At 43.9% G+C, this 13,080-nt stretch overlaps 1 protein-coding gene across 2 annotated transcripts in view; it reads right to left on the bottom strand.

Moving 5' to 3' along the window:
- The window catches only part of LOC139368927 (GRIP1 associated protein 1), an 88,212-nt gene that overhangs the window by 73,333 nt on the left and 1,799 nt on the right, over positions 1 to 13,080 (bottom strand). Inside the window, exons 4-9 of one of the 2 annotated variants that reach the window (XM_071108428.1) lie at positions 12,937 to 12,963; positions 9,099 to 9,206; positions 8,757 to 8,913; positions 8,439 to 8,611; positions 7,959 to 8,007; positions 36 to 106 (exon numbers count right to left, since the gene is read on the bottom strand). In XM_071108428.1, coding sequence (XP_070964529.1) covers positions 36 to 106; positions 7,959 to 8,007; positions 8,439 to 8,611; positions 8,757 to 8,913; positions 9,099 to 9,206; positions 12,937 to 12,963 — 585 coding nt within the window. Of the gene's footprint in view, positions 1 to 35; positions 203 to 7,958; positions 8,008 to 8,438; positions 8,612 to 8,756; positions 8,914 to 9,098; positions 9,207 to 12,936; positions 12,964 to 13,080 lie in introns of both variants that reach the window. The other variant, XM_071108427.1, reaches the window with a different exon arrangement.

The raw sequence follows: 13,080 nt of genomic DNA, 5'->3' as shown, positions 1-13,080 counted from the left end.
CCTAACCTAGGGTTGTAAAATGGGTTAATAATTACCTCTAGTGCTTGTAGCTGCTCCTTCAGTAGGCGCTTCTCCTCCACCTCAGTGTGCAGATGCAGCTCCACCTCTGGCCCAAAGCATTGCGTTATTGGATTTGGACACAGTGCTGACCACCTAAGAGCATCCTGTTTCATAACTAGCCCGGGGGTCCTCACTGCAGGTCCTGCAGGGCACGCAGGTAGTCCAGCTCAGTCTTAAATCACATTACCCCGACTCACATGGTCATCACTTTCTGGGAAAGTGGCAAAAGCATAACCCCTGTCTATTTCTACAATGCATTCTTCTTAACTGATTTGGAACATAACATTAACCCTAACCACAGTGCTAACCTTATGCCTAACCCTAATTTAGAAGTGAAAGAAGCACACACCTATTTAGGCGAGGTGCTGGCTAGCGGAGTAGAACACCTATTTAGGCGAGGTGCTGGCTAGCGGAGTAGAACACCTATTTAGGCGAGGTGCTGGCTAGCGGAGTAGAACACCTATTTAGGCGAGGTGCTGGCTAGCGGAGTAGAACACCTATTTAGGCGAGGTGCTGGCTAGCGGAGTAGAATACCTATTTAGGCGAGGTGCTGGCTAGCGGAGTAGAACACCTATTTAGGCGTTGTGCTGGCTAGCGGAGTAGAGGCGACACGGAGTAGAACACCTATTTAGGCGAGGTGCTGGCTAGCGGAGTAGAACACCTATTTAGGCGAGGTGCTGGCTAGCGGAGTAGAACACCTATTTAGGCGAGTAGAAGTTGAACACCTATTTAGGCGAGGTGCTGGCTAGCGGAGTAGAACACCTATTTAGGCGAGGTGCTGGCTAGCGGAGTAGAACACCTATTTAGGCGTGGTGCTGGCTAGCGGAGTAGAATACCTGGTTAGGAGAGGTGCTGGCTAGCGGAGTAGAACACCTATTTAGGCGAGGTGCTGGCTAGCGGAGTAGAACACCTATTTAGGCGAGGTGCTGGCTAGCGGAGTAGAACACCTATTTAGGCGAGGTGCTGGCTAGCGGAGTAGAACACCTGTTTAGGAGAGGTGCTGGCTAGCGGAGTAGAACACCTGTTTAGGAGAGGTGCTGGCTAGCGGAGTAGAACACCTATTTAGGCGAGGTGCTGGCTAGCGGAGTAGAACACCTGTTTAGGAGAGGTGCTGGCTAGCGGAGTAGAACACCTGGTTAGGAGAGGTGCTGGCTAGCGGAGTAGAACACCTGGTTAGGAGAGGTGCTGGCTAGCGGAGTAGAACACCTGGTTAGGAGAGGTGCTGGCTAGCGGAGTAGAACACCTGTTTAGGAGAGGTGCTGGCTAGCGGAGTAGAACACCTGTTTAGGCGAGGTGCTGGCTAGCGGAGTAGAACACCTGTTTAGGAGAGGTGCTGGCTAGCGGAGTAGAACACCTGTTTAGGAGAGGTGCTGGCTAGCGGAGTAGAACACCTGTTTAGGCGAGGTGCTGGCTAGCGGAGTAGAACACCTGTTTTAGGCGAGGTGCTGGCTAGCGGAGTAGAACACCCGTTTAGGAGAGGTGCTGGCTAGCGGAGTAGAACACCTGTTTAGGAGAGGTGCTGGCTAGCGGAGTAGAACACCTGTTTAGGCGAGGTGCTGGCTAGCGGAGTAGAACACCTATTTAGGAGAGGTGCTGGCTAGCGGAGTAGAACACCTGTTTAGGCGAGGTGCTGGCTAGCGGAGTAGAACACCTATTTAGGCGAGGTGCTGGCTAGCGGAGTAGAACACCTGGTTAGGAGAGGTGCTGGCTAGCGGAGTAGAACACCTGGTTAGGAGAGGTGCTGGCTAGCGGAGTAGAACACCTGTTTAGGAGAGGTGCTGGCTAGCGGAGTAGAACACCTGTTTAGGCGAGGTGCTGGCTAGCGGAGTAGAACACCTGTTTAGGAGAGGTGCTGGCTAGCGGAGTAGAACACCTATTTAGGCGAGGTGCTGGCTAGCGGAGTAGAACACCTTTTTAGGAGAGGTGCTGGCTAGCGGAGTAGAACACCTATTTAGGCGAGGTGCTGGCTAGCGGAGTAGAACACCTGTTTAGGCGAGGTGCTGGCTAGCGGAGTAGAACACCTATTTAGGCGAGGTGCTGGCTAGCGGAGTAGAACACCTGTTTAGGCGAGGTGCTGGCTAGCGGAGTAGAACACCTGTTTAGGAGAGGTGCTGGCTAGCGGAGTAGAACACCTGTTTAGGCGAGGTGCTGCTAGCGGAGTAGAACACCTGTTTAGGCGAGGTGCTGGCTAGCGGAGTAGAACACCTGTTTAGGCGAGGTGCTGGCTAGCGGAGTAGAACACCTGTTTAGGCGAGGTGCTGGCTAGCGGAGTAGAACACCTGTTTAGGCGAGAGGCTGGCTAGCGGAGAAGAACACCTATTTAGGCGAGGTGCTGGCTAGCGGAGTAGAACACCTGTTTAGGCGAGGTACTGGCTAGCGGAGTAGAACACCTATTTAGGCGAGGTGCTGGCTAGCGGAGTAGAACACCTGGTTAGGAGAGGTGCTGGCTAGCGGAGTAGAACACCTGTTTAGGAGAGGTGCTGGCTAGCGGAGTAGAACACCTGTTTAGGCGAGGTGCTGGCTAGCGGAGTAGAACACCTGTTTAGGCGAGGTGCTGGCTAGCGGAGTAGAACACCTATTTAGGCGAGGTGCTGGCTAGCGGAGTAGAACACCTGTTTAGGCGAGGTGCTGGCTAGCGGAGTAGAACACCTATTTAGGCGAGGTGCTGGCTAGCGGAGTAGAACACCTGTTTAGGCGAGGTGCTGGCTAGCGGAGTAGAACACCTATTTAGGCGAGGTGCTGGCTAGCGGAGTAGAACACCTGGTTAGGAGAGGTGCTGGCTAGAGGAGTAGAACACCTGTTTAGGAGAGGTGCTGGCTAGCGGAGTAGAACACCTGTTAAGGCGAGGTGCTGGCTAGCGGAGTAGAACACCTGTTTAGGCGAGGTGCTGGCTAGCGGAGTAGAACACCTATTTAGGCGAGGTGCTGGCTAGCGGAGTAGAACACCTATTTAGGCGAGGTGCTGGCTAGCGGAGTAGAACACCTGTTTAGGCGAGGTGCTGGCTAGCGGAGTAGAACACCTATTTAGGCGAGGTGCTGGCTAGCGGAGTAGAACACCTGTTTAGGCGAGGTGCTGGCTAGCGGAGTAGAACACCTATTTAGGCGAGGTGCTGGCTAGCGGAGTAGAACACCTGGTTAGGAGAGGTGCTGGCTAGCGGAGTAGAACACCTGTTTAGGAGAGGTGCTGGCTAGCGGAGTAGAACACCTGTTTAGGCGAGGTGCTGGCTAGCGGAGTAGAACACCTGTTTAGGAGAGGTGCTGGCTTGCGGAGTAGAACACCTGTTTAGGAGAGGTGCTGGCTAGCGGAGTAGAACACCTGTTTAGGAGAGGTGCTGGCTAGCGGAGTAGAACACCTGTTTAGGAGAGGTGCTGGCTAGCGGAGTAGAACACCTGGTTAGGCGAGGTGCTGGCTAGCGGAGTAGAACACCTATTTAGGCGAGGTGCTGGCTAGAGGAGTAGAACACCTGGTTAGGCGAGGTGCTGGCTAGCGGAGTAGAACACCTGTTTAGGAGAGGTGCTGGCTAGCGGAGTAGAACACCTGTTTAGGCGAGGTGCTGGCTAGCGGAGTAGAACACCTGGTTAGGCGAGGTGCTGGCTAGCGGAGTAGAACACCTGGTTAGGCGAGGTGCTGGCTAGCGGAGTAGAACACATAAAAAACAAAAGGAGAGCCACACACTCTAGGAGCTCAGATGCAAAAATATTTATGTCCAACGTTTCTCGGCAGACAAGCTGTCTTCATCAGGGTATAACGACAAACACTGTGGAGTGACTCGTTTATATAGTGTCTAAAGACACACAGGTGACTGTAATCATGGCCAGGTGTGGCCTGATATCATTGGTTAATTCTCATATATTAAAATAGAATACAAAAAAACATAAATGGATAACATCTGATCACAGATAATACATAAGCCTACAAACATTTACAATGAACAGCAAAATCACATTAATCACAAGAATGGCTTCAGACCGAAGGGAGCAAGGGTCTTTAAATTACAGATCCAGGCAGCCTCTCGTTTTAACAATAAATTGTTGAGGTCACCCCCTCTCCTAGGGAGGATAACATGTTCGATGCCAATATAACATAGAGACAAAATCGAGTGGTTTGCTTCCAAAAAGTGGGCCGCAACTGGTTAAGTCCAGTTTTTGCACCTAATGGTGCTACGATATGTACTTTTAATTTGCGCTTTGTTTTAGCCACATCATTTTTACCACAAGGACAAGTTATAAGATAAATAACTGCCTTAGTGGAGCACGTGATGACACCTTTGATTGGGATCTGTTTCCCTGTTTGGGAATGTTTGAAGGATCTACATTTAAAAGTGCCATTGTATTGAGCACAGCCATTACATTTGTAGTTTCCATCCAGTAGGGGCGCAAATACACGCTGTGCAGGGATATCTTGGTAAATCAGCGCTTACCAGTTGATCTCTGAGGTTTCTGCCCCGTGAGAATATGAAAACACATTACCAATACTATCATCGGATCTTCGATCTTAGAATGTGCCAATGTTTGTGAACGATTCCCTTAATTTGTTCAGAGCACTTTGAATAGTAGGCAGTTAGAATGCAAGAATGCTTCTTTTTGCGAGACTGACCTTGAAAAAGGTCATGTCTCATTTTGTTTTGAATTTTCTCAATGGCCGTATTAAATCTGACCATTTTCGTACCTCCTCTACTTGAATTTTCTTTGAGTCTCGGCCATATTTCTGTCGAAATCTGATTGTTTTTTACATTCTTTTGATTTGACAGAATTGGATGTAGGGCAAACTATTTTTCAAGGGAAGCAGGTGACAGCTCTCAGCCCTCAACAAACTGTTTTTCAAGGGAAGCAGGTGACAGCTCTCAGCCCTCAACAAACTGTTAGGATCAGTAGGTTTCCTGTAAAGATTAGTGTATAAAACATTATCTTCACACAAGATCAAGAAAACTGATTTGACGTGTATCAGATTACATAGTAAATCTCAGATGCTCAGAACAGGAGTTAAGAAAAGCATGGAACGCCTGGAGCTGTTTTGCATCACTCCTCCATAGAACAAAAATATCATCAATATACCGTTTCCAAATAATGATGTTAGGCAAGAAAACATTTGAGAGGATTGAAAATAGACTGTTTCTCCATGTAACCATATACAAATTAGCATAGTTAGGAGCCATGGGGGATCCCATAGCAGTACCTTTCGTCTGAATAAAGAAATCATTTAGAAACATTAAATAGTTATGTGTGAGTACTATTTCAGCCCAATGTTATAATGCAGGCACTGGAAGGTAGTTCATTAGGGTCACGTTGCAGGAGAAAATGTTCCATAGCTTCAATACTGCCCTCGTGTGGAATATTTGTGTATAACGACTAAACATCAAAAGTAACTAACAAAGTATTATCAGGGAGAGGAAGGATCAAGAGATTCAATGATAGAGATCATATTAGTGGTGTCTTTTACAAAGGAGGGGAGCTGTTCTGAGATCATACTGCTGGTGTTCTTTACAAAGGAGGGGAGCTGTTCTGAGATCATACTGCTGGTGTTCTTTACAAAGGAGGGGAGCTGTTCTGAGATCATACTGCTGGTTTTCTTTACAAAGGAGGGGAGCTGTTCTGAGGTCTTACTGCTGGTGTTCTTTACAAAGGAGGGGAGCTGTTCTGCGATCATACTGCTGGTGTTCTTTACAAAGGAGGGGAGCTGTTCTGAGATCATACTGCTGGTGTTCTTTACAAAGGAGGGGAGCTGTTCTGAGATCATACTGCTGGTTTTCTTTACAAAGGAGGGGAGCTGTTCTGAGGTCTTACTGCTGGTGTTCTTTACAAAGGAGGGGAGCTGTTCTGCGATCATACTGCTGGTGTTCTTTACAAAGGAGGGGAGCTGTTCTGAGATCATACTGCTGGTGTTCTTTACAAAGGAGGGGAGCTGTTCTGAGATCATACTGCTGGTGTTCTTTACAAAGGAGGGGAGCTGTTCTGAGATCATACTGCTGGTGTTCTTTACAAAGGAGGGGAGCTGTTCTGCAATCATACTGCTGGTTTTCTTTACAAAGGAGGGGAGCTGTTCTGAGATCATACTGCTGGTGTTCTTTACAAAGGAGGGGAGCTGTTCTGCGAGTGGTCTAATAAATAAATAACTGCATCAATGCCCGCTACAATAGGGCACCCTGGAGGTTTTGTAATATTCTTGTGTAATTTCAGCTAAGTATAAAAAGTGTCAATTTTAGGGTGTTGAATAGCCAAAAAGCCGTGTTCTTTTTCGGTTATCTGACCAGAACTTAAATACCCATCTAAGGACAGTAAAGATCATGTTCTGAAATTGGGCCATGGGGTCACTTCTGAGTTTCTTGTAAAAGGTTAACCACACGGCTAACATTGTGCCAAACCCTAAATTAAGATAAAAACAGTGATTTTTGTTTTCAAACATTTTTACAATTTATCCAGTTTTGACTTTACCACTTGCCCATCTAGTGCGAACCCGGTCGCACGCTCCTGACTGGTCTCTGACATGCTGTAGACAAACGCTAGATGTCTGCTGGACACATGCCCCACACAGCCTGCATTGGGGAGCAGTGAACTGGACTATGTTCTATCCGATTGGTAGGAAACCAGAGGTTAAATTATTTAAGCAACATTTGGTGCTGGGTAGAGGTCGACCGATTAATCTGAATAATTCGTTCTGATTTCAAGTTTTCATAACAATCGGTATGTTTCGACACCGATTACATTGCAATCCACGAGGAGACAGCGTGGCAGGCTGACCACCTGTTACGAGAGTGCAGGCAGTAAGGAGCATGCATATAATCAATGCGGTGCCTGAAATTGTGTCACTTCTTTTGCGTTCAGTGTAAGCAGAGTCAGGGTATATGCAGCAGTTTGGGCCGCCTGGCACGTTGCGAACTGTGTGAAGACCATTTCTTCCTAACAAAGACCATAATTAATTTGCCAGAATTTTACATAATTATGACATAACATTCAACGTTGTACAATGTAACAGCAATATTTAGACTTAGGGATGCCACCTGTTAGATAAAATACGGAACGGTTCCGTATTTCACTGAAAGAATAAACGTTTTGTTTTCAAAATGATAGTTTCCGGATGTTACCATATTAATGACCAAAGGCTCGTATTTCTTTGTGTTATTATAGTATAATTAAGTCTATGATTTGATAGAGCAGTCTGACTGAGCAATGGTAGGCAGCAGCAGGCTCGTAAGCATTCATTCAAAAAGCACTTTAATCTGTTTGCTTTATGACTTCAAGCCTATCAACTCCCGAGATTAGGCTGGCAATACTAAAGCACCTATTAGAACATCCAATAGTCAAAGGTATATGAAATGCAAATGGTATAGAGAGAAATAGTCCTATAATAACTACAACCTAAAACTTCTTACCTGGGAATATTGAAGACTCATGTTAAAAGGAACCACCAGCTTTCATATGTTCTCATGTTCTGAGCAAGGAACACAAACTTTTGCTTTTTTTACATGGCACATATTGCACTTTTACTTTCTTCTCCAACACTGCTTTTTTGCATTCTTTAAACCAAATTGAACATGTTTCATTATTTATTTGAGACTAAATTGATTTTATTTATGTATTATAGTAAGTTAAAATAAAAGTGTTCATTGTTCATTCAATATTGTTGTAAAGCTTATTATTACAAATATAGATATGTAAAAAAAAATTGGTATAGACTTTTTTTGGTCCTCCAATAATCGGTATCAGTTTTGAAAAATCATAATCGGTCGACCTCTAGTGCTGGGAGTCAACATTGTTAACAAAGATGTAAATTAATTAAGTCAATCACTCTTGTAAAGTAGCACAACAACCAAGGGGGAAAGATTCAACTTTATTATTGCTCTACTAGGCTTTCCAGACTATTTCTGAAGATATATTCTCCATAAGAAAGACTCAACTCACCACTTAGCTCAGCCACTCGCTGTTCCAGTTTGGCACACTTTGCCTCTGCCTGGGAAAAAAACAAAAGGAAATTAATTAATTAATAACTCAACACAATGCCATACTGCATCCATAAATCAAAACAGTAATCTAAATTTGGGGCTGTTTGTGAAATAATCTTGTAATTAAATAACAAATAAACATAAAACCAACCACCATGTATAACACAAAGGCTTGATCAAAATAGGGGCTGATTCATGTGTTGAAATACGCCAGTTTGTGTTCCATACTGTAACGGTTTAATATGATGTAAAAACATACAGGTACAGCATAATGGACAGAGTAAGCAGAGCCTTTTGTATGTTGAATAGAGAAAACAGCTCAATAATGAACAACAACGACCGGTGTATACATTTATGTATGCCTGATACAACAGTGGAAGTGCATCTGAGGATATTTTCAAAATGACAGTTCCTTTGAAAAATGTGTTTATGATGTCACCTGTTCCAGTCTGTCATTGGTTCCGGCTGCAGAGTCCTCCCTGGTCTCACTGACGTCAGAGTGCAACCGGACACCGTTGGTGTCAGCCAGGCCATCTGTCTCTGAGGCTTTGGTTTCACTGACCTCCGCTCCCCTCTGGCTCTTTATCTCACTCTCATGGCGCTCCTGAAGGGCTGAGGGGAAAACACAGCGATGTAAAGGGTTAGTAAAGATTTTTGTTTTTAAACTGATGATGTGTTGCCATTACCAGATACATCTCATCTAAGAAATGCCTTTGAAAACGTTGATTTTCTACAACGATAACCAACATAAGCATACCCGTCATCTTTTTCTGAAGGGCAGCGTTCTCTGCCTGGAGGCGCAGTAACTCTCCATCCACAGAGATGGAGATGGTACCGGAGGATTCAGCCTGCAGTCCCTTGCCATCCTTTAGCTCTTTGATTTCATGTTGTAGCTCCTCTATCTGAGTACATAACTAAACGGGGGAATGCAATAAATGAAAAATATTACTGTAGTATAATCATGAAATGTGATCAGGAAGGTGGGGCCTTTATGTTATACAAGCTAGACAAAGGATAAGCCTAAATCACATCTTAATTTACAAGGACATTCCCCTCTTCTGAACCAGTGGCATGTGCGGGAGCAGGGGACATCCAGTACCTTGGACAGCTCCTGCATCAGGGTGCTGTTTTGCAGTCTGAAGTCGTCCTCTTGGCTGTGCAGCTTGCCTTGCAGCATCTCGTTCTCGCTGAGTAATGCATCCACCTCCTGAGCGCACACACCAGACAACCAGTCCATGTAAACAGAAAGTAGGCCCTCTCACACAGGATGACGACTTTATCATCCCCACATTTCTAGATTGTTATCGTGTTTTTTGTAAGAGTATTCAATGTACTTTGCTGATTAGAAAGAATGGTGAATAAGTTGGAGGACATTGTTCTACTTCGATATCATACTTTGATGTGCCGCCACAAATCAGATTTTCCAAAACATTTCCAAATGATCTAAAATACTCTGGGGAAAGGTTAAATATGCATATTTAAACAGCAGAGGGGGCTGTTGACTGCATTAATACAACATTAATTATAAATCAGTCCCATATACATCATATACCTATGCTACAGTCACTGAAGATGTGGAAGAACCTAATGAGTAAATGCATGAAATGAAGTTAACAGACAAAAGGAGTGTGTCCTATGTTCTCTACACGTACTTGGGAATAATCTCTCTATCCATTAAGTTTTACTTGTCACATGCACAAGTACAATGATATGCTTAACTTGCAAGCCCTACCCAACAGCGCAGTATTCAATATAAAAAAACAAATAGTAGAACTAATGAAATAAAACAAAAATAAGAGAGCAAGAGATATATATCTATATAGGGTCAGTGCCAGTACCAACTTTAAAATGTGCAGGGATTACAGGATTATTTGAGGGAAATACAGTATGTGCATGTGGGCTGGAATTAGCAGAAAGTTACTGGTAGTAGGATAAATAATTCTAATAATAGTAAACAGTATGGCAGCAGCATAAAGACCGCATGTTTCCCATCTCAAAGGTAAGGTTTTTTCCCGGCTGTTCGTGCACACGTAATTATTTCTCGAGCCAAGCCGAAGTCAGTAGCCGAAGTCTACGCCCCTTCATTGGTGATTGGTCAAAAGTCGGGATTCTTCAATGAAGTGTTTGTTATCGTTCAACGAGACATGAATTGTTTTCATGCTCATTCTTTTTTTCACCAAACAACATCTTAGTTAGATGTCACATTGCGCGACTAAGACCTCCGACAAAAACAAACTTTTTTTAAATGTCATTTTTATTTAACTAGGCAAGTCAGTTAAGAACAAATTCTTATTTACAATGACAGCCTACTGGGGAACAGTGGGTTAACTGCCTTGCTCAGGAGCAAAACGACAGATTTACTTTGTCAGCTCGGGGATTCGATACACTTTTTCCTCGTTTTTGAAGTGAAGGTCTTTAAGGGGGCATGTGAGCACACACGTCCGGTTCGCCAACGGCTAAGCGACAGCCCAACCGAAGCATGCAGAAGACTTACGTGTTGGGTGGGTTTGTGCGTGGTGGTGAGTGTGAGCGTGTAACATTGTCAGTGTAGGCGTGATAGGTGGATATACATGTAAACAGTGCTGAAAGTGACTGGTAGGAGAAATATAAATCATTTTCAAAATCAAAAACACATTCTATTGGTTACATGCGCCGAATACAACAGATGTAGAATTTATCATGAAATGTTTACTTACGAGCCCACTCCCAACAAAGCAGTTAAAAAGTAAGAAAAATAGTAACAATGAAATAACAATAACGAAGTTATATACAAGGAGTACCAGTACCGATTAAATGTGCCGGGGTACGAGGTAGTTGAGGTAACACAGTATGTACACGTAGATACATACATTTAAACCCAGTTTTTGACAATTCCAGATATGTAATCATACCCCCTGTCCTAGGTCAGTTAGGATCACCACCTTATTTTAAGAATGTGAAATGTCAGAATAATAGAGTGATTTATTTCATATTTTATTTCTTTCATCACATTCCCACTGGGTCAGAAGTTTACATACACTCAATTAGTATTTGGTAGCATTGCCTTTAAATTGTTTAACTTGGATCAAACGTTTCAGGTAGCCTTCTACAAGCTTCCCACAATAAGTTGGGTGAATTTTGGCCCATTCCTCCTGACAGAGCTGGTGTAACCGAGTCAGGTTTGCCTCCTTGCTCACACACGCTTTTTCAGTTCTGCCCACACATTTTCTATAGGATTGAGGTCAGGGCTCTGTGATGGCCACTCCAATACCTTGACTTTGTTGTCCTTAAGCCATTTTGCCACAACTTTGGAAGTATGCTTGGGGTCATTGTCCATTTAGAAGACCCATTTGCGACCAAGCGTTAACTTCCTGACAGATGTCGAGTTGTTGCTTCAATATATCCACGTAATTTTCCATGGTATGATGCCATTTATTTTGTGAAGTGCACCAGTCCCTCCTACAGCAAAGCACCCCCACAACATGATGCCACCCTTGTGCTTCATGGTTGGGATGGTGTTCTTCGGCTTGCAAACCTCTGCTTTTTCCTCCAAACATAACAATGGTCATTATGGCAAAAAAAGTTATATTTTGTTCCATCAGACCAGAGGACATTTCTCCAAAAAGTACGATATTTGTCCCCATGTGCAGTTGCAAACTGTAGTCTGACTTTTTTATGGTGGTTTTGCTGCAGTGGCTTCTTCCTCGCTGAGCGGCCTTTCAGGCTATGTCAATAGAGGTCTCATTTTAATGTGGATATAGACACTTTTGTAAAAAGGGGAGGCTTGCAAGCCGAAGAACACCATCCCAACCATGAAGCACAAGGGTGGCATCATGTTGTGGGGGTGCTTTGCTGTAGGAGGGACTGGTGCGCTTCACAAAATAAATGGCATCATTAGGATGGAAAATTACGTGGATATATTGAAGCAACATCTCGACATCTGTCAGGAAGTTAACGCTTGGTCGCAAATGGGTCTTCTAAATGGACAATGACCCCAAGCATACTTCCAAAGTTGTAGCAAAATGGACCAACATCTTCACAAGGTCCTTTGCTGTTGTTCTGGGATTGATTTGCACTTCTCGCACCAAAGTACGTTCATCTCTAGGAGACAGAATGCATCTCCTTCCTGAGTGGTATGATGGCTGCATGGTCCCATGGTGTTTATACTTGTGTACTATTGTTTGTACAGATGGACGTGGTACCTTCAGGCGTTTGGAAATTGCTCCCAAGGATGAACAAGACTTGTGGAGGTTACACATTTTTTTCTGGAGGTCTTAGCTGATTTCTTTTCATTGTCCCATGATGTCAAGCAAAAAGGCACTGAGTTTGAAGGTAGGCCTTGAAATACATCCACAGGTACACCTCCAATTGCCTCAAATTATGTCAATTAGCCTATCAGAAGCTTCTAAAGCCATGACATAATTTTCTGGAATTTTCCAAGCTGTTTAAAGGCACAGTAAACTTCTGACCCACTGTAATTGTGATACAGTGAATTATAAGTTAAATAATCTGTCTGTAAACAATTGTTGGAAAAATTACTTGTGTCATGCAAAATGTGAATGTCCTAACCGAATTGCCAAAATTATAGTTTGTTAACAAGAAATTTGTGGAGTGGGTGAAAAACTAGTTTTAATGACTCCAACCTAAGTGTATGTAAAATTCCGACTTCAACTGTATAATAAACAGAGCAGCAGAAGCATATGTTAAAAGTGAGAAAGTATGTGTGGGTGATGGAGTGTCAATGTAGTATGTGTGATTGCGTGGCTAGAGTCTAGTGAGTGTCCCTCGAGCCAGTGCAAAACAAATTACAATAAAAAAGTATATGGTAATTTATACACATGTAAACTGGAGTAATAGCTATTATGGCATATAACATGTATAGCAAGCTAGTGTTCATACCATCTTGTCAAGATCATTTGACAGCTTTGAAATAGTTTTAGAAGATGCAAGTAACCCACCTGAGCTTTCTTGCTTTTATTCAGAGCCTGAAGATAAAACAAAAAAGCTCATCAGAATAGAATCACAAACAAAGGTCCCTTTTATTCTGTCTCAAACATGATGCCTTGAGTTTCAGTGCATTGAACTCCACAGCTCTATTACCA

Source organism: Oncorhynchus clarkii, chromosome 16, assembly GCF_045791955.1.
Source record: "Oncorhynchus clarkii lewisi isolate Uvic-CL-2024 chromosome 16, UVic_Ocla_1.0, whole genome shotgun sequence".
NCBI classification, from domain to species: domain Eukaryota; kingdom Metazoa; phylum Chordata; class Actinopteri; order Salmoniformes; family Salmonidae; genus Oncorhynchus; species Oncorhynchus clarkii.
The sequence above is the reverse complement of the archived record's forward strand: the minus strand, read 5'-3'. Positions and strand labels throughout refer to the sequence as shown.